The following is a 22,023-nucleotide window of genomic DNA, read 5'->3' as shown; positions in this document are numbered from 1 at the left end:
AGTCTGAACTTTAAAAGATATATCCAAGGTACTGAACTTTTAAAACCCCAAACAAGTTGTTTAGGAAATGTCTCATAGTCGTCTCTTTTTGAAACTATAGCTCTATAAATATTCACTTTAAAAACAAGTACTGGGTTGCTGTGAGTTTTCTGGGCTGTATAGCCATGTTCCAGAAGCATTCTCTCCTGATGTTTCTGGAACATGGCCATACAGCCCAGAAAACCCACAGCAACCTAATGATTCCAGCCATGAAAGCCTTCAACAATAAATTAAAGTATATTTTCTTTCTCTCTTGCTCTCAATTTTTGTTCCTTAATTTCACCAACGATCCTCAATGATTCTTAAGGCAAGTTCCTGATAAGATATTTGGGGTTATTAATTCCAAGATAATACAGGAATCAGACTCACCTGTTCCTGGCCCAAGATTAGCACTCCGTGCGGTTTGACTGGATGCCAAGATGCCAGGTTCTCATTGGCGGCACGCTCCTCGCCATCCTGATAGGCTGACCATATGCCATCCCGCGTGATCCAGTTAATACAGATGTGGTGCCATGTTCCATCCTTTAGAGTCATGGGCAGCAGAGCCACCTTTGGAACAAAACGGGGTTATGGCTTAGGGTTAGTGCAGAGAGCAAATGTATTTTTCAACAGTTGTCCCTTGCTTCCTGTTGCTAACACTACCATCCCTCTGGCCATGCTGCCTGGGGATTATGAGAGCTGTTATCTAAAGAGCAACTTTCTGTTCTATTATTTTCAAGATTAGAAAGTCAGAGAGTGAAGAAAGGAAGAAAAGAGAGAGATCACTAACTGGCCCTGCCTCCGTTTGAAGCTCTTTTAAATTCCATTCTCTTCCTACTGCTAACAAACAAGGCCTCAGGGTGCTTCACTTTGTTGTCCTTGTTTTGCTAGTAATTGAATTATTAATTGTTTTGACAATAATGTTAGATGTGGAATTGAGATGTGACTCAGAGTAATCAAATCATAGAGTTGGAAGGAATCCCCAACAGCTCCGTGCAAGTTTTCCAGCTAGCAGTGTTTCTCAACCTGTGGGTTCCCAGATGTTTTGGCCTTCAACTCCCAGAAATCCTAACAGCTGGTAAACTGGCTGGGATTTCTAGGAGTTGTAGGCCAAAACACCTGGGGACCCACAGGTTGAGAAACACTGAGTTAAAGCATTCCCAGCAGGGAGCTGTCCAGACACTTTTGGAAGACATCCAGAGAAGGAAACCCCACCACTTATTTGGGCAATTGGGTTTATTGCTGAACTACTCTTACCATCAAGAATTTCAGTTGAAAGCTACCTTTCTGTAACTTTAAACCATTAGACCCAATCCTACCCTCTGAGGCGACATAGAACAAACCTCTACCCTCTGCTTTGTGGCAGCTCCAAATATATTAATAGAGAAACTCTCAACACATTGAGGCAGTCTAGTTGAGCCTTCAGTGGCTGATCTCTGACCCGGTGTTCCTTCTGACAAGAGGCAAGGATAGTATTATACAGAGACAACTTGGGTGTTTATGCTCATGGGCTGCAGATGTAAACACATGTTCTGCGTGCTTTTGTCCCTTTTGATTAGTGTGTTTTAACTGTATTTTTTAAAATCTGGTTTTACTTTAAAAAACACTATTAGGAGACATAAAGAAAAAGTGTGATGTGTATATTTTGAAAATAGTGTTTGCTTTCTCTGTTCGTGAATGGCTGTCACTGCTTTTGGTTGCTCGACTTTTGCCACTGTGATGTGTATAGTTTGGAAATAGTGTTTGCTCTCTGTATTGGTGAACGGCTGTCACTGCTTTTTGTTGCTCAACTTTTGCCACTGTAAAATTGCTGACATTTGGGTTAAGTGCCTGTTAAGCAGCAGACACTGAACATATATGCCAGACTACTTGGCATATAAATAAACTGCTGTCTTCAATTCACTAATGCCTCCATTCTCAAACCCTAAAAGGGGCAAATTCCCCTTACAGTGCAGAAGCTGATTGGGGGATTCTGGGAAATAGTGTCCCAAAAGTCAATCTTTACCCATTTCTGTTCTCAACATAAGGAAGGCTAGTGTTTGAGTCTTCCCATTCCCCATGCCAAAAGGTCTTCTTCCTTACCTTATCATTAATTATCAGCTCCATGGGGTTGTGCCCCCACACCAGCAACACAAGTTCATTTGATTGTCCAGGTACTGAATAGGAGAAAGGGGTGCCCACTGCTCCTGGGCCTTTGGCTTTTAGCCACAGGCAGACTGTGAAGGCATACAGTTCAGGCAAGCTCTTCTTTATCCGGCCGTACATATAGTTGTTTCGAACAGGAATAGAGATTTTGAAAGCTCCAGGAGGGTTGAAGCTGGTTGGCGTTTCTGTCATGGGTGAAACAGAAATGGAGTGAGGAAAGCTATAAATGGAGTGCAGTCGAGAAAACAAAAGGCCATAGGTGGCTGGCAGTTTTACACATAACCTGAAGATAATTTTATACATAACATTTCTAATATTTTTGTGCATGATATAAAGTTTGTGTACATTGAACTGTCAGAAAGCAAAAGTGCCATGTGGACAGTTTCAGATTTTGGAGTGTTTCCGGTTCTGGAATTTCAGACACTCTATCTCTACTGAGAAGGTTATTAACTAAATTAATACAAACATTAATGGTTAGTTGTTAATAACTTGCATTGTTACTAATATGTAGCATTCCTGTAGATTAAAATAACTAGTTTGAGGATCCTTTATGCTCCTCTGCAATGTTTAGTTCTTGCCCTGCATTCTGATGCAATAGGGGACTTATCTGGCATTCATAAACTCTTCAGCCTCGAAGTGTCTGAAGATATACAGCTGCTGGACAATAAGATGCATGAAAGTTATCCAAAACCTTTGAATCCACAGCTTTTGTGTCCTCCCTACTAGGACTCACCATGCTCCAGCTCAGAGACCCGGTTCTGAAGAGCATCCAGCTCCTTCTCCACATCGTGCTGCTGCTGCTGCTCCAGATCATGGTTGTTGACAATGGATGAGCGTTCTTTCTCCAAAGCCAAAATCTTAGTTAGAAGCTGCTCCTCCAGTTCCTCCATTTTGTTATGGATGACCTCTTGCTGGGCCACAGGGGCAGCAGTGGATGAAGCATTCATTCGAGTTGGGATGTCTTGCTATATTCATAGGAAAGCCAATAAACAGAGAGAAAAGGAATCAGATAGTTAAAAGGGTCACAGCAGAAGTAGCACATTAAAAAACTAGGCAGAGAAAGGTAGACTGAATTAGTGTGCAAAACAGGGTGGTGCTCTTTGATTCAGTCCGAGGATCTTCTTGTCTGTGCCCTGATGTGTGCTGAGCAATAGGTGAGATGGCATAACTTAGATCTCTTTCACACTACATAGTTATAGCACTTAGCTCTTATTTTAACTGCCAGAGTCGCATCTTCAGGAATCCTGGCATTTGTAGTTTGGTGAGGCATTGCAGCTGTCTGACATTCAAATTACCAAAGAACACAGTGGGGTGTGGAGGGACCACAAAATGTCGACATTACTCTTGAAATTTTCCTTGATTGTGCAAATTTCTAGCATTGCAGAAAGTAAAACTCCGAAAAGCATTCATAGCACTTGGATTAGTACTTGGGTTTTTTTTTTGTGTCAAGAGCGACTTGAGAAACTGCAAGTCACTTCTGGTGTGAGAGAATTGGCCGTCTGCAAGGACGTTGCCCAGGGGATGCCCAGATGTTTTGATGTTTTTTTTATCATCCTTGTGGGAGGCTTCTCTCATGTCCCCGCATGGAGCTGGAGCTGATAGAGGGAGCTCATCCGCGCTCTCCCTGGGTGGGATTCGAACCTGGCAGCTTTCAGATCAGCAACCCAACCTTCAAGTCACAAGGCTTTAATCCACTACGCCACCAGGGGCTCCAGTACTTGGGTGGAAGACCACCAACGAATACCAGGTTCTGTAACCTATATTTCAGAGGAAAGAAATGATGAAGTCACCTTTGTGCATTCATTGCATAAAGAAAATCCCATTAAAGTCATGGTGTCTCCATAAGTAACAGTCAACTAGAAGTCACACCCCATATCCCTCCCCATACAAACATATACTGCATTTGCTGTATTTGCATTCCTTTGGATACCTGTCTCTTTTCTTTGGCACCTAAACTTTATTTCTAAACTGTTAGCTGATGTTTGAAGTAATTGGATTACTAGAAATTTGGGAACTGAAGAAAAACTTCATGGAGGAGCAATACCTTTACTGCTCCTACCCATATGTTGTTGTTGTTGTTGTTGTTGTTGTTGTTGTGTGCCTTCTAGTCCATTCTGATTTATGATTTATGGTGGAGCACCTGGTGGTGCTCCACCATAAATCAACCCTTGTGCCGGCAGGACTGCTGACCGAAAGGTTGGCAGCTTGAATCTGGGGAGTGGGGTGAGCTCCCGTCTGTCAGCTCCAGCTTCCCACCACTGGAAGCACCTCCTGGTTGTGTACCAGTCAGTGACACAGGTACATAAAGCTGACATGATACAGCATAGGATGTGTAAAAATCTGGGCCACAGTGGGTAAAAACAAGGTCAATACTTGTTCTGCGTGGTGGCTGAGGATGAACAACCAGTGAGTCTCTTTCCTGCTACTTTGAGCAAAATCTGTCATTTTGACATGGCATAGTAGTTCTGTAATCCTCTTAGCTCAGCCAAGGCTCCACGCTCAGAGAGTCTGTGTACTGAGAGATCAGAGCAGGTATTACATAGCGAGGGCAGGAGAGCAGCCACAACTGGAGGCGGGCCTTGGCACTGTCACTCTGCTAGGCAGAGCCAACCAGTCTCACCTTTCCCCTGCCTATTCGCAGATAGTAAACACTGGATGACATCCTGTTGGTATTTATGTGCACCCAAGTTCCCTTGCACAAGAGATTGTAGTGTTTTGGCCATGATATAATGTCTATATTCCATGAACAGTTGCATAAGCAGATTTCCCCTGTTATATGCTTTTGGATCAGTGCTCTTGCAGATATATAGCTGATGGCTCAGAGTTAATAATATTCAGCAACGGGATGTGTAGCCAACACACAAGTGTTAACCAACACTTAACTATGTGAGTATAGACTTGCTCTAGAGCAGGCATGGGCAAACTTCAGCCTTCCAGGTGTTTTGGACTTCAACTCCCACAATTTCTAACAGTCTCAGGCCCCTTCCTTTTCCCCTTCAGCTGCTTAAGCTGTGCTAAGATTTCCTCATGGGGAAAGGGCTGAGTGTTGTAGTTCAGTCCTTGATTGTGCCTGAAACTGATGTCACTGGGGAAGTGGATCATGGGATTTCTGGGCCTGTGAGCCAGCAGGAGATTTTAAGTCTTGAAACTGAGCAGTCTCTGTCTCCAGTAGGTAGTGAAGACCACATTACAGAAAGGGGTCCAGACGTTGCTGAAAAGCCTTTCGCTAGAGAAGCAAGGTCAGAGGCTGAGATGAACTCAGAGGATGAAATTCCAGGTGTTCAGACTAATGAGCTGATAGATAGGAGACTTAGTTTTTGTGATTGCAGAGTTGCCCAGCAGAGTTTGCGAAGGTCACAGCGCTTCCTAGCAAAAAAAGCCATTATCAGGGTAGATGGCATGATTTCATGTCTATATTAAAGAGACCAGAGGGATTTTTAGTAGTCTGGTCAGCGTTGGAGTTTGAGAAGCAACATCCATGGTCAAGTCTTTGCTAGCCTGCTAAGGGATTTCTAGTTTCATGTTTCAAGTTTAAGTGCTTATTCCTGGAATTCTGTGTTGGATTTTCATGCTGTCTTTTTTGTATTCTATGGTGGATGTCTTGTTGTCTTGGATTTTGAAACCACTCTTATACCTTGAATCTTATGGTCTTTGTTTTACATTTGGACTTGATATTTTTACTATTTTGGCTGAATTGCTTTTTATATAATCTTAAATAAACTGCTTTGCTGTTTTAAATTGGACTGGAGTGTGGTGGTTAAGTACAGAGGTGCTTCCTGCCCTGGAGTACAACATTAAGCATTGCTGGTGCTATAGAAAGAAGAAAATATTATACTCCCATTGGCTGACCAGAAATCAGTATGTGCCTGCCTTCCCTTGTAAGACATGCTTGGGAGTTTGAGCAGCAGCAGAACATAGAGCCGAGGGAGCTGGGCATGTTTCGCTTGGAGAAAATAAGGTCGAGAGGGGGAAATGATAGTGATATTTGAAAGGATGTCACATTGAGGAAGGGGCAAGCTTGTTTTCTGCTGCTCTGGAGACTAGGGACCTCGTCAAACTGGAGTATCTATTCCCCACAATTCTGCAGAAGGCAGCCACAGCATTTAAAGTGGATAGATACTCTGCTTTGCTGAGGTCATGGAGCAATAAATTCAAAGTGCAAGAAAACAGATTCCACCTAAACATTAGGAAGAGCCTCCTGATGGTAAGAGCTGTTTGGCAGTGGAATATACTGTCTGGGAGTGTGGTGAAGACTCCTTCTCTGGAGGTTTTTAAGCAGAGGCTGAATGGCCATCTGTTGAGGGTGCTTTGATAGTATGTGTCTGCATGGCAGAATGGGATTGGATTGAATGGCCCTTGGAGTCTCTTCCAACTCTATGATTCTGTGATTCTAATCTTTACATGGTTCAGATCTTCAGAGAGTTACTTCTTGGCTCTAAATCCAATTGTTAAACCAAATTAGAATAGATCCACTGAATCAGTGGGGACTTGGTAACTCAATGCTAATGTAAGTTCCATTAATTTGGTGGTTTTACTTTAATTGCATATTTGAGAATAGCAATTAGATTTAGGAGGAGAAGGATATTGAAAGCAATATAAGAGAAGGAAAGAAGGGTTGGGGAAGCTGCAGCCAGAAAAATGAAGTATGGGAAGGATTTCACAGTGAGCAGATCTACAAATGTGAGACTGAGGGTACTTTCAGATTTGTTTAAAGAAGTGTGAGTTCTTACGAAATATAGCTTTTTAAGGGTATTACTGGTTGTTGCCTCAACTCCAACTCCAATTTTTCTAGGTAAAGTGTACCAATTGTTTGGATCAGTACTGAGATGCTTCCCAATATTTTTTTAAAACTGGAACATGGTTTGCTGGGGTAATCCTATTGCTAAGATGGTACCAGAAAGGACCTGAAAATAGTATGGGATAATAGAATTTTTAATTTGGATATTGTAATTCCTCTTCTCCAAAAGCTACAATTATTGCAAAATATTTGCCCTATCTGGAGGATACATGAAACACAATGAGCCTTCAAAATTCTCACTTCTTTTAATTTCTTTTCTCAGCAAAAATATATACATCAAAATGTATGCATTGTAAAATAATAATTTTAAAATGTATGTGTTTTGTGTGCAAAAAAAAAAAAATTAAAACGCTTTTTAAATAGAAATTTCCAGATGATCTTTTTTTAAAAAGGGAAAGAGGATCAAGAACAGATTGGGAATGAGTTTATGCAAAAATGACATGTGGAAACAGACTTACGCCATCAATCTCTAGTGGGTGGTGAAGCAAAGAAAAGAGAAGAAAGACAAAACCAGTAGAGGCGGTGGTGGGAAGGGAGAGAGGGAACAGGCATGGCCAAGGTTAGCTGATGATTTTTTCTCCCACCCATGATGATTTCTCATAGGCCATTAGGCATTCCTCAGCCATAGCATGCCCCACCATAGCCCTTTCCCTGCCCCATAGGAGAGAAGGAAGAAACCACGGAAAGGGGAGTAGGAGGCCCTCTGCCTTTGAGAAAGTATCCCTGCTGTGCTCATTCATCAAGGCAAAGGCTCATCTGAAGACGCATGTCTTTTATTCAAGTCCATTTCTGTGTTTTGATGGGGGTGTCCCTAGGGCCATTCTAATTAATGTTGCAGCTCATTATTATTCAGTTTGATTTGCCTTTCTTGCAAAATAAAAAGCAGACCCAGGTCTAGCTGCAAATTTTTAAAATAATGTACATCTATGCAAAACAGCCCTCTCTATGCACTTCTGTCTCTGGAGAAGCAGTTTGGGAAGAAGAGAAAAAAGAAGTCAAGCCTCCACCAGCTCCATTTTTCCTGAAAGGATCATGCCCTGTGGATGCATGATTAATAACTAACACATCCATCTTTTCTGGGTGAGTGGAGATGTTTATGAAAGTGTTTACGGAGGCGATATTAATTTTAATAGCTTCCTCTAATACAAGTTGGTTTAATGTTCATCTACAGATGTCCTTCAGTCTGAGTTTCAAAGCCATACCCAACAAGTATCTCAAAGTCTCCATCCAATCAGGGGGAGAGCAACTTTTTGTTGGGCTTTCCCAGATTTGAAATTTTCTGCCTATTCTTTTCCTCTCTTTTTGGCTCTCATAGTTCTCAACTTGGGATTTAGCAGTACTACAGAGACCACCTTTGCTGTTTTAAGTTGATGTTTCTATTGCTTTTATCTGTCAGTTCTCTAATGCTTGCTTATTTTTTAAAAATAAGAATGTTTTAAAAATGTATTTTATAATACATATTTATAGGGTTTTATTATTTCACATTAGAATCATAGAAGCATAGAGTTGGAAGAGACCTCGTGGGCCATCCAATCCAACCCTCTGCAAAGAAGCAGGAAAATCGCATTCAAAACACTCTGACAGATGGCCATCTAGCCTCTGTTTAAAAGCCTCCAAAAGAAGGAGCCTCCACCACACTCTGGGGCAGAGAGTTCCACTGCTGAACAATCTCTCTCTCACACTTAGGAAGTTCTTCCTAATCTTCAGGTGGAATCTCCTTTCCTGTAGTTGAAGCCATTGTGTTGCGTTCTAGTCTCCAAGGCAGCCGAAAACAAGCTTGCTTCCTCCTCCCTATGACTTCCCCTCACATATATATACATGGCTATCTATCTCCTCTTAGCCTTCTCTTCTGCAGGCTAAACATGTCCAACTCCTTAAGCTGCTCCTCATAGGGCTTGTTCTCCAGACCCTTGATCATTTTAGTCGCCCTCCTCTGAACACTTTCCAGTTTGTCAACATCTCCCTTCAATTACGGTGACCAGAATTGGACACAGTGTGATTCCAGGTGTGGCCTGACCAAGGAAAAATAGAGAGGTAGCATGACTTCCCCGGATCTAGACACTATACGCCTATATATGCAGGCCAAAATCCCATTGGCTTTTTTTGCCGCCGCATCACATTCTTAGCTCATGTTTAATTTGTTGTCCATGAGGACTCCTTTTCACACGTACTGCTATCGAGCCAGGCATTAATTTTATAATATCTGTGTGCCACTCACTAACCACATCTATCAGGGTAGCTGGCAGCAGAAGATAACAAATACATGAAAGCTAAAACCATAAATTAAGGATTTTATTCAAAACCTTAAAAACAACAGACAATGAAACAAATACAATCAAACTCACTATTTTGTTAGCAACCTTGACATTCTAAGAAGGACTGGACATGACATTATTTTAAACAAATTTAAATAAATTGAATTTGGGTCCTATTATACTCCCACTTCTGCTTCCTGTGTTTGTTTGCAACAGAAACCTGAAGCAAGCAATTCCCTTTCCAACCTTTATAGATGATACTGTTTGTTTTCCAATGTTCCCATTCTTAGCACAAATACTGAGATCAGCATGCTGGGCTCTGAGAATAACACTGAATGGCCTCCTCTGTCAGGCCAGCAGCAATAGAGGCAGAAAAAGTGATTTAAATCAACTTGTGTTCCAGTCTGGAGCACACACTGTTCGCCATCGAGAGTCACATATTCTCTAAGGCTGGATCTATACTGTCCTATATCCCAGGATCCAAACCCAGATTATCTGATTTGAACTGGATTATATGAGTGTGCACTGCCAGATAATCTGGGATAAGAGGATAATCTGGGATATAGGGCAGTGTAGATCCAGCCTAATTATCCACATTTGGCAGGGAGTTTTCCTATTACTCCTCTGTCATCTTACTTTTTAAGCTGATTTTAAAATGTCCCAGTTTCTCTCTCCAGCCCTCATTTTCGTTTATAGTCCCAAACTTATTTCAGTTATTGCAAACTGATTTCAAAGTGCAAAAGTAGTTTGTACCCAATTAACTCAGCAGAGAGAAGAGAGAGGTGGGCAGAATCTTTCACTTCTTAGTCAGTTCAAGCAAAACTAAATTGCTGTAGCCTCGTCTAGCTCTTCTTCATTAATAACTTCTGCCATCTTAACAATGCTTTGATGTTTTTGGCCATACATGTCCCAGTTTTCATCTGTAGTGTTTGAGATATAGAGTTATTGATCCACAGACTTATGAATTGAGAACTCAAGGGTCTGCATCTCAGTAATTTGCACCTCGTCCTCAGAACAGTCATTATACCAGGTTTCTTTGTGTTAACCCAACAGCATGGGCAATGGGCAAAGAAGGAAATGCCAGAATGGATAAGGGGCACGTGGTTCCATTTTTAAGACTTTGTCTTTTAAGACTGTCTACCTTTTGAGGAAGGAGCTGACCTTGGAAAAACTGACCTGGCCACAGAAGTATATAAAAAAGTCTGATCATTCTCGTGTTTGACCAAACAAAGTGGTTTCAATGGTAATTTCAAGTGCTTGTGTCCTTTTGTCACCTTCTTCTCAAGATCAAGATAGAATAGCCACAAAACTAAACATTCCTCCTCTAAAGTTATATTTTACCCTATTCACCTGATGTTCATTGCCCTTCCCAACTAGAGCTTGGGGTAAAACGGAATTGCCAATGAATATTGGGGAGTTTTAAAAACATTGGCTGAGGAACTCTGAAAGATGTAATCCTACCGAAGAAATATTTGTTTCCAAACTCTGTTCCCGTTATTGTTATTGTTGTTATTGTTCTGTGCCTTGAAGTTGTTTCTAACTATGGCAAGATTTGTTCAGAGGAATTTGGCCTTTGAGGCTGCGAGAGTGGGGCTTGCCCAAAGTCACCCAGTGGATTTGCATGCATCATAATAATTAAAAAGCAACACAAAACACAAACTATGTAATATGAAGCTACTATGTAAAAAAGACACTCACAACCAGCTCTTGTGTGCAAGGATGGCCTGAGGCGAGGTCATTCTGCTAAAGGCTCTGGATAATCACAGCTTAATTCATTACTCAGGGAAAGAACGTGTAAAACTGCAATCAACTCAGGTGAATTAAGCAGCGAGGAAGAGGAAAAACGTGTTAGCTTGGAATTAGACTGCGCGGTCAGTGGTACTTTAGCTCTCCTTGTTCTCATCATTCTCAATCTAGGTTCTCGTTACACAAATGCAACAGGGTGACCTGGTGAGCTTGTTTTTTATGTAAGCAATTATCAGTAGTTTCTTGCTTACTTTCGTAAGCTATCTCTGCCCTCTTTTCCCAGCTGAACTTTCTAAACAGCCTTCTAGACCTAGATTTATAATGAAGAGCAGTCAGGAAACAATTGTTTCACTTGTGTCTTGCCTTTCAACTTTCTATAGACTTAAGACAATTGTTTACAAATTTAGTAAAAATATGCATTCATCCATCCAGAAAATAGTGGCCGTGGCTCTTGTGATGATCAATGGTTGTGCCCAAGACCTTCCTGGTGCAAAATTGCAAACAAAACAAAGTCCTAAAACATCCCCATGTGAAAAGAAAATTCGAAGTCCAGTGCTTGTTTGGCAGAAAAGGTTATTTTAAAATATTGAATAGTGCTGAGGGACCCTATTGTTCTTATAGTGTATCTTCAAGTTGTTTCTGACTTATGTTGACCCTAAGGTGAATCTATTGTAGAGTTCTCTTGGCAAAATTTCTTCAGCGGAGGTTTGTCATCATCTCCTCTTCAGCTTGAGACAGAGGAAGGCTGAATCTACATTTCCATATAGTCCAGTTTCTGAATCCTGATTATTTGCTTTGAACTAGATTATACGAGTCTATCCTGCCATATAATCCAGTTAAAATCTGGATGCAGAAACTGGATGATATGACAATGTAGATGGGGCCTGACTTTCTCAGGGTCACCTAGTGGGTTTCTGTGACTGAGGAGAGATTTGAACCCCAGTCTCCCAGAATGTAAGTCCATCACTCAAACCATTACACCAAGCTGGCTTTCAAAGGACCTTGTAGTCTAATTTTAAAAGTACAGTGCTGCTCCTTGAGACTTTCAATAGGAGGAATTCAACCACTGTTTTTGAAACTTAGAAAAAGAGTGGTTTGGGACAACCCGGAAGGGTCTAGAGCAGTGGTTTTCAACCTAGAGTCCCCAGATATTTTTGGCCTACAACTCCCAGAAATCCCAGCCAGTTTACCAGCTGTTAGGATTTCTGGGAGTTGAAGGCCAAAAACATCTGGGGAACCCAGGTTGAGAACCACTGCTCTAGAGCTCTTGAATCAGACTGTATGACTGCACACACTACTTTGTTTACCTCTTTCTTAAAGCACACTTGGAGGGCACCAGGTTGGAGAAGAATGCATCAAAACAGGGATTTGGCACCTCAATCCTTGGGCTTTCTATCTGGTCCTCTAGAGCTCTTTCAAGGGCCATGACTTCTTCACCATGACACCATAAATTGGTTGCTTTGCACCTTTGCATTGTCCTCCTGTTCTAAAAGTTTAAGATGCTTCTGCTAAGGCTTTCATCAAGAGCTTTAAGGTAAACATATAATGATATTTTTGATTCTGTTCCCTGGTCCAAGCCTTCACCTGATCATGGCTCTCAAGGATTTCACTGAAATTGAATTTGGGCCACAGGCAGAAAGAGCTTCCTCACTGTTGCATTAAAGCATTGAAGCAATCAACTGCAAAAGCATAATTAAATACATCTCTGTAGGAAACAGTGAAGCCATCTTTCACACCATTCCAAACACTATTTGAAAGAGGAACATCTTGGTGCTTTCGCACCAGAGCTCAATCTGGGAACATCTAAATTAATAATGAAGAATTCAGAGCAATCCTGCCACGATCGCACATGAGTCCATTTCTCTGACATTATATTGCTCATTGCGAAAGTAGACGACTGCTCATGAGCCGGCATTTGTGCCAGCGCTAATGTACGAGCCAATTCTCTTGATCCCAATGGTTAGGTGAAGGAAGGAATGAAAGGAGTATGGATCCTCCTGCTGAGATGGGGCTTGTTCCCAGCTCTTTGTTCGCCTTGTATGACTTTATATGAATAGAGACCAGTGCAAGCTTTCAGGTAATGAGGTCCAGGTCTACGATGAAATCATTCTCCCTCTTCTAATTCTATTTTTCTCTGATGAAAAGCAGTATTGTGCTTGGACCAAGGGAATCTGGACTTACTTTTGACACCACTGATTCAGCTAACCATGGGAGTCTTATGATTAATAGGAAGAATGATTTTTTCCCCTTCCAAAATGATGCACGTTTCATTGCTAGCATTGCCAACTTGTCATCATGTGGGCAAGGGGGGAGGGGGGGGTTGCTGCGTGTACTGTGCAAAATGAAAATGCTCAGATGACGATCTTTGCGAGACGAGAGAACTGGCATTGGAAAATGCTTCCTCAGGAGATGAGAGGAGGCCTCTGCTGTGCCCCAGCTGCCCTGCTGTGCCTTTTTTCTATATTATTCCTCTGCAGGGGAGCAGAATGAAGATGCTTCAATTACATTTGCCGTAATTGAATCATACGTGCTAATGATGGGAAAGAGAGAGATAGATTTGCTAGGTTTGTTGGCCCCCCCACCCAGCACGACTGAACTCGGGAGAGCTCTCTTTGGCTCACGTCACTGTTTTAGTTTTAATTTTCTCAACTCAGAGATGCTGACTGTGCCCCAGAGAGGCTGTTCCAAATGGTATTTGATAAATAGATAGCCATGGGATGTGTGCATGCTCTCATTTCTCCAGTCATCTCTTCCCTTTGCTTTCTGTTTGCCTGTCCTCTCCCTTCATTAGATAGGGGCTCATTCCTGGTAAAAGATCCACCATACCAAATGGTGGGCTATTCAGAGGCTCTGTGGCTACAGAACGGAGGCCTCCGCAATGAGAAGTGAACACTGGGAGAACTGAGCAATGAACGGAGGAGGTGAGAAAAGGATGAAAAGCCATTTCCCCTCATTGAAAACGGAGAAGACTGGGATGTAAAGTTTCTGATATTTGTGAATGGCTCCGTTTTATTGCATGCAGGGGGTGTGGGCTTCTTTCATTTTAGCCATTGATATTGCCAAGCAGCTGGAGCAGTTCTCTTATCCATAGTCTCTGCCTGGTGTTGACAGGAATGTAGAGATAATGTCTGCTGCACCCTTCAATTGTTCTAGTTCTGGATTTAAATGTCACATCCTTGTTTTCATGTATGGCTCCATCTGCTAATAGAAGAAAGAGTTTTGGCTTTTGTCACGGCTGTTAGCATCAAGATGATCTGTCCTACACTGAATAATGACAGGATTTGCTCTCTCTCCCCCCTCCATCTCTTTCCATTTTGAGCCTCTGTAATTCATCATTTTCATTTTCCATAGCCTTTGCAAATTGAAATCCTATTATAATTATAATAGAATTAGCCATAGCAGAGTACTTGATGAACCAACCTGGGCACAGCATATTATTTGAGAACACAGAAATGCTGGACCACTCTAACAACCACCATGTCAGACTACACAGGGAAGCCACTGAAATCCACAAGAATCACTGGGTTGCTGTGAGTTTTCTGGGCTGTATGGCCATGCTCGGGCTGTATGGAAGGCTACTGGAACATGGCCATACAGCCCGAAAAACCCACAACAACCCTCTAAGGCAAAACTTTCTGGAGTGTGTGACTTCTCCAATGTGAAGTGGTGATAAGAGCTTTTAAAATTTCGTTTAGTGCATCAAAGTAAAGACAAATTTGTCCGACTGTCCTGCTTGTCTGATCTGTGCTAGTCGGCTGGAAGCAGAAGCCTAATTATAACCCTCAAGTCCACAAATGTGAAGATCAGCCAAGTCAGGGTTGTCCGTGTTTCCACATTTCCAATTTCTATATATAATAGGAAGAAGATTAGCTCATCTGAAATATACTGGAAGAGAGATCTGTAAATGCCATGGATTGTCCCAAAAGACAAATAAATGGGTCCAAGAGCAAAACTCTCCAAGAAGCCCAGATGACTAAACTGAGACTGTTGTACTTTGGACATGAAAAGACATAACTCACTTCAAAAGATAAAGGAATAATAGAATAATAGAGTTGGAAGAGACCACATGGGCCATCTAGTTCAACCCCCTGTCATGCAGAAAAAGCACAATCAAAACACCCCTCACAGATGGTCATCCAGCCTTTGTTTAAAAGCTTCCAAGGAAGGAAGGCAGAGAGTTCCACAGTTGAACACTCTTAGAAACAGGAAGTTCTTCCTCGTGTTCAGGTGGAATCTCCTTTCCTGTAATTTGAACCCATTACTCTGAGTCCTAGTTTCCATAGGGCTTGGTCTCCAGACCTTTGATCATTTTAGTTGCCCTCCTCTGGACACCTTCCAGCTTGTCAATATCTCTTTTGAACTGAGGAGCCCAGAATTGTATACAGTATTCCAGGTGAGGTCTAACCAAAGCAGAATAGAAAGGCACCATGACTTCCCTTGATCTAGACACTATTCTCCTTTTGATGCAGCCTAAAATCCCATTGGCTTTTTTAGCTGCTGCATCATACTGTTGGCTCAGGTTCAACTTGTTGTCCACAAAGACTCTAAAATCTTTTTCACGTGGACTGTTGTCGAGCCAGGCGTCACCCATACTGTTTCTGTACTTTTCATTTTTTTCTACCTCAGTGAAGTATCCTGCACTTCTTGTAGAAATTTATTTTGCCAGTTTTGGCCCAGCTCTCTAATCTGTTGAGTCATTTTGAATTTAGATCCTGTCCTCGGAGTATTAGCTATTCCTCCTAATTTGGTTTAATCCGCAAACTTGGTAAGCGCACCCTCTAAGCCTTCATCCAAATCATTAATAAAGATGTTGAACAGTACTGGGTCCAGGACCAAACCCTACAGTACTCCACTTGTCAGTTCTTTCCAGGATGAAGAGGAACCATTGGTGAGTACTCTTTGGGTTCGGTCACTTAACCAATTACAAATCCACCTAACAGTAGTATTATATAGCCCATATTTTACTAGTTTATTTGTAAGAAGATAATGGAGGACTTTGTCAAAGGCCTTACTGAAATCAAGATATGCTATATCCACCGCATTCCCTGCATCTACCAAGCTTGTAACTCTATCGAAAAAAAGAGATAAGCTTAGAATATCAAGGCAGATAGTCCACAATATCTGCTTTGAACTGGGTTATTTGAGTCCATACTGCTATATAACCCAGTTCAAATGTGGGATTTTAAACAGCTGTGTGGAAGGGGACTTAGCATTCCTTTCTAAGTAATTGGAGACTGCCTTCTTAATGATTTGCTCCAGAATCTTTCCTGGTATTGATGTCACGGTGACTGAATGGCAATTATTTGGGTCCCCTTTTTCCCCTTCTTGAAGATAGGGACAACATTTGCTCTCCTCCAATCTTCTGGGATTTCTCCTGTTCTCCAAGAATCCTAAAATATTATTGCCAGTGATTCTGAAATTACTTCTGCTAGTTCCTTCAATACTCTTGGATGAAGTTCACCTGGCCCTGGAGACTTGAATTCGTTTAGAGTAGCCAGGACAACTTCTTTACCTATTTTGGATTGCATGTCCCCAATTACCTTGTCTACTCCATACTGCTCAGGTTGAACAATGGGAGAAGACTGAGGCAAAGAAGGTGTTGAACAGCTCTGCATTTTCCCTATCCCCTGTTAGCATTTCACCACTTTCTCTATGCAGAGGCATGGAGAAGATGGTGAAATATAAAGTAGAAGGAAAAGGGGAAGACTGCATTACAGATGGATAGACTCAGTCAAGGAAGCCACATCACTGAGTTTGCAAGACCAGATCAGTACTGTTGATAACAGACTGGCTTGGAGGGCCACCATAAATCAAAGTTGTTTTGATAGCCATTAACTACAACAACCCTTAGGGAAGCTCACACTACTATTCTGAATAGCTCAATTTTAGAATTGACAAATGAGAGCCATGGAAGGAAATCATGCGATTTTGCCAATAGCACCCATTCTGTTGCCTTTGGGTGTATGATTTGTAGAGCCAGATTATTCATCTCGCCAAGCTCTTTTGCCACCTTGGGCATAATGGCCTAGGGTCTGAGCAATGCTTGGAAGAGGAATGTCTAAAGCTAGAAAATTATGGCATGCGGGTATAGTTTTTTTCACTTTTTGCTTTGATGAGGAGTGATACATGTTCGATATTTCACCCAAAGGGGACACTCCTTTGTAAATTGCCAGGGAATTTTAGCTGCCTGCCCGAAGCCTATCTTTCTCTTGTACCCTGATTGAAAGCATTGTGGGGGTGGGTGGTATTTATCAGAGAATATTTGGAAAGTGGGGGGAGTAAAATGTTCAGAACACAGTTTCAAAAGCTGTTGGATGAGCTCATAATTGCCCATCTGGTGAAGCGAGGGTGGGGTGCGACGATTTGCTTATGTGTCTGGGCTCCCGGGCGATCAAAAAGATTGAAATATGCCAGGTAATATTAATCATGTGAAATGCCAATGTCTGGAGTGGGCGGAAAGACCGTGTGTACGTGTCTGGGGTGTTTGTGCGGGAGACCCCAATGCTGTTACAGAGTGTGGGTCTGCTCAGAGTCAATCCATTTCATTCATTGTCAAACAGCCACACACATGGAATATAAGAATCAAAAGCCCTCAGTTGCTAAGGCACCAGCAGACATGCCAACTTCATGGCAGCAGATAGGCATTCAATAAATTCACATCGGATAAGAAGGGCTGTCACAGGGGCTACTGCTCAACTTGCAGGGAGCTTTATTGATTCATTACGGATCCTGTGAAATATACAAGATGCCTCTTGTCCCGGTATTTGCATGCAGAGGTTTTCCTGGTAGCTGGAATGGTCACTATGGACCCTTTCACACTACATGGTTGTAATGCAATGATTCCACTTTAACTACCATGGCTGCATCCTATGGAGTCCTGGGGTTCATAATTTGGAGAGGAAGAAGAAATGCTGTCTGGATAACAATCCTAAACACACCTCTTCTTAAACTGCAAATCCCAGGATTCTATAGGATGTTGCCATTGCACTCAATGCTATTGTACTTAATTGTAGCACTATACTTGTAGAGTGTGAAAGGATCCTATGTGTCTGGGCTGCTGATCCTTTGGGAAATGCTTCTCTCTTTTTTTGGACTGCAGTTCCCAGCAGTAGCAATGCTAGGCACTGTAGCCCAAACAGGGAATTTCCCCCAAACTCAATGTTAAAGAGCTGATGTGGTATCAATGTCACATGCGTGATAAGAAAGCATAGTAGCTAACCATGTGACATGCCCCCACCATGACAGACATGTATTATTTATGGTACACCAGATATTGGAGAACTTCAACTCTCAGCTGACATGAGTTGCACCCCAGACACATCTACAGGGCTATCCCAGTTTTCTAATCTTGGTCTTGCCATAGCTGCATGTCTGCAAAAACTTATGTTTTTAGTTCATGCAACCTTTGAACCAGTTTACAACAAGAAAGTTGTATGAGAGTGTTCCAAAGACCCCATGATTAGGAAAAAACCAAGGTCAAAAGATAGGTTTTCAGGAAACATGTAGATCACACTAACATTGAAAACAGATCTCATGCTTCAGGGTGGATACTGCCTCAGAGAAGGACTGCCTTAAAGCATTTAGATGGCAATGGGGTAAGGATGCCATGCTGACTATACATGATGGGATTTGTAGCATGACATGTCTGGAAGATGCAAATGTGACAAAGATAGACTACATATGTATTGTCGAAAGCTTTACACTACATATATATCCAGGAGTAGCCATGTTGGCTATGCTGTAAAACATAGCACTCTGTAAATCTCTCTCATACAGAGAGACAGACAGATTGTGATTATGCCTTTATTAGACTAACCAAAAGATGCGTAATATTGTACATTTAACAAGCGTTTAAAGATTACTTTCTTCTTCATCAGGCACAGATGTTAGAAGTCATTTTAGGAGAGGTATTGTGATGACGAAGCGGCATCTTTCTTGAGATGTCAAAACCGAGTTTCATGGCCCTTTCACACTATATAGTAATGGTGCTACAGGTAAAGTAAAGGTAAAGGTCTTCCCAACTATGGGGGTTGATGCTCACTCATAAGCCAAAGAGCTGGTGTTGTCTGTAGATACCTCCAAGGTCATGTGGCCGGCATGACTGCATGGAGTGCTGTTACCTTCCCACCGGAGCAGTACCTATTGATCTACTCACATTTGCATGTTTTCGAACTGCTAGGTTGGCAGAAGCTGGGGCTAACTACGGGAGCTCATCTCGCTCCCCGGAATCGAACTGCTGACCTTTTGGTCAGCAAGTTCAGCAGCTCAGCACTTTAATCCGCTGCGCCACTGGGGGTTTCTAATGGTGCTATAATTCCACTTTAAATGTCTTCCTATGGAATCTGGAGATTTGTAGTTGGAGCATTTAGAATTTTCACCCAGAGAGTTCCATTGCCTCTCACATTAAATATCCCAGGGTTCCCCATAATGCAACTATAATTGTTACAGTGGAATCGTAGTGCTATAATTGTGTGGAGCGAAAGAGCCCCAACATGGCAGGGAAGGGAGATTTGATACAGTAAAGCCCGCATGCCTTGTTAGCTAGGAAGCATTTGGGAGACAAAAGTAAAACAAAACAGCGACATTTTATTCTTCACTGTTAGAAACAAAGGCAATTCCTTAGAGATCTAGCCTGTATCTGTCCTGCACGAGGCTACAAGCCCCTTTGGAGGCAGAATACAGTGTTGTGTTAGAATGTACAAATCATTCCCTTATTGTCGGAAGAGCCTCAAGGGGCTCCCAGACAGTCCCCCACAGTTCTGCCTGGAATATTCTCTTCCTTCCAGATGAAAGACTAAGCAGCAGCAACTTTCTCAGATTATTTCAGCTATGCACAATTGTATTTTATTGTATCTTACTTTGAGAGCCTTGTTGGCAGAAAAGTAAATAATAAGTACTGTGAATAAAGCCAGGACTCAAACCAATAATCTGCACACGTGTTAGAACTGCACCCGACCATCATGACTGGTAAAGATTTCAAAAAACCTTCAGCAGAATTTGGGTGGGAAATTTAGCCAGGATTGAATGCGATCGAGTGCAGGTATACTGGAGGATGACTGAAGGAGAAATCAATAGCATGTTAAATTTACAAATAATAATAGCTAATAGAAATGTATTACATGCAAGGACAACAGGAGTGAATATTATATAAAAAGAAAAATTGGTTGCCAAATTAATAGTGTGGATTTTGATAAATTGGTATCAGTATATAGTTAATATGTTAAATGTGAAAACAACAAATTGCAAATGGAATAATATAGATAAATTGAAAAGGTTACAATAATTAAGAGGATGTGGGAACTAGTTAGGAATAACTTAGAGAATATGTTAAGATGTGGAGTGGAAAAATTAAGATTGAGATTGATATTTCAAATGTACTTCTGTAGTTTGCATTGTACAAGGTATGTACAAGGAGGGGAGTGGGGAGTAGGATAAAACAATACAACAACAATAAAATACATATCTAATTAAACTTTAAAAAGGAACTTTAGCCAGGATAATGATATGGAGGGATGAAAACTTATAAAATAAAATAAATGTACAGTACTAGGTTGTCTGCCAAAATCCACAAGCAACAGTTAAAATCTACTCAGCAACTAACACAAGACAACTAGATAAAAAGAACCAAATGCAACATTTAACACTGCAACATGGCTCTGACCAAACAATGACATTTGATCTGTACTTATTATTAAAGTTTTTAAACCCACTGAAGTAACAGGATGAATTCATTACAATCAGTTCCAATCTTGATTTTATTTTTTATAAGCATGATTTCAATCAAACCCAGCTTAGCGCTGCTACCGGAACAGTATGATCACCAAAACATTTTTTTCACCAGTAAATTATGAAAGCTAGAGATAAACACAGAGGTTTACTAGATTTTGTTTTGATCTAACCTGATTTAGCACAGAGCTCTGGCCAATGGTGAGATGTTAGCAAGGTTGGGTATAATATTGACAAACCAGACATTTTCATGTCTCAGGAAATGCATGGCTTTCCTCTGTCCTACCGAATCAATGCACAAAGTATCTGAAGTCAACTAAGCTATTTTGGCACATGTAGCAAAAAAAAATCCACAAACATCAAAGTCTTTTCTGGCATTAAGAATACAAGTTGAACATCTCTTATCTGGAATTCTGAAATCCAAAATACTTCAAAATTGTCCACATGGGTGGCTGAGACGGAGAGACCTTTGCTTTCTGATGGTTTAATGTACCCAAGTTCCATGTACTAAAATATGATATAAAATTATCTTCAGGCTATGTGTATATGAAGCATAAAGGAATTTAGTGTTTATACTTGGATCCCATCTCCAGAATATCTCATTATGTACTTATACAGATATTCCAAGATCCAAAGTCTGAAATACTTCTGGTACCAAGCATTTTGGACAAGGGATACTCAACCTGTACAACGATAAAGTAAATGACAATTAATTTACTTGTCTTTCATGACACCTTGAATACGATATTACTGCCTCACTCTGCCTAATGGCAAGACTTACATATTTTCCTCCGTGAATAAACAGTACAAGCAAACTAAGGGCAGATGTACAGCCAAATTTGAGAAGCCAGATTTTCACAATGCTGTCAATCAGGAAAGCTATAATTTTCTATCTTGGGCCAAAAGTCAACAAGGGCAGGGAATGGGATAGCCGTGTTTAAATATTTGAAGAATCATCATATTTTAGATAGAGCAGTCTTGTTTTCAACTGCTCCAGAGACTAGGACACAGAACAACGGATTCAAACTGCAGAAAAGGATATTCCATGTGAATATTAGGGAGAAATTCCTGATGGTTAAAACTATTTCACAGTGGAGTATGCTTTTTCAGGGTGTGGTGGAGTCTCCTCTGGCAGTTTCTAAACAGAGATTAGATGGTCAAATGTCAGGAGTGGTTTGATTGTGCATTCCTGAACAGCAGAAATGGGGTTGGACTGGATGGCCCTTGTGGTCTCATCCTACACTACAGTTATATGATTCTATTTAAAAAAGAATGCAAAGAACAAACATTCAATCAGAAAACCGTGTCAGGCATTTGGAAAGGCGAAGCTTTTAA

At 41.3% G+C, this 22,023-nt stretch overlaps 1 protein-coding gene across 1 annotated transcript in view; it reads right to left on the bottom strand.

Annotated features, from left to right (window-relative positions):
* Positions 1-22,023, bottom strand: part of nptxr (neuronal pentraxin receptor) — a 41,925-nt gene that overhangs the window by 5,926 nt on the left and 13,976 nt on the right. The window contains exons 2-4 of the mRNA XM_008110707.2: positions 2,897-3,128; positions 2,101-2,348; positions 409-588 (exon numbers count right to left, since the gene is read on the bottom strand). Of these exons, the coding sequence (XP_008108914.1) occupies positions 409-588; positions 2,101-2,348; positions 2,897-3,128 (660 nt within the window). The remainder of the gene's footprint in view (positions 1-408; positions 589-2,100; positions 2,349-2,896; positions 3,129-22,023) is intronic.

Source organism: Anolis carolinensis, chromosome 5 (genome assembly GCF_035594765.1).
Source record: "Anolis carolinensis isolate JA03-04 chromosome 5, rAnoCar3.1.pri, whole genome shotgun sequence".
NCBI classification, from domain to species: Eukaryota; Metazoa; Chordata; class Lepidosauria; order Squamata; family Dactyloidae; genus Anolis; species Anolis carolinensis.
The sequence above is the reverse complement of the archived record's forward strand: the minus strand, read 5'-3'. Positions and strand labels throughout refer to the sequence as shown.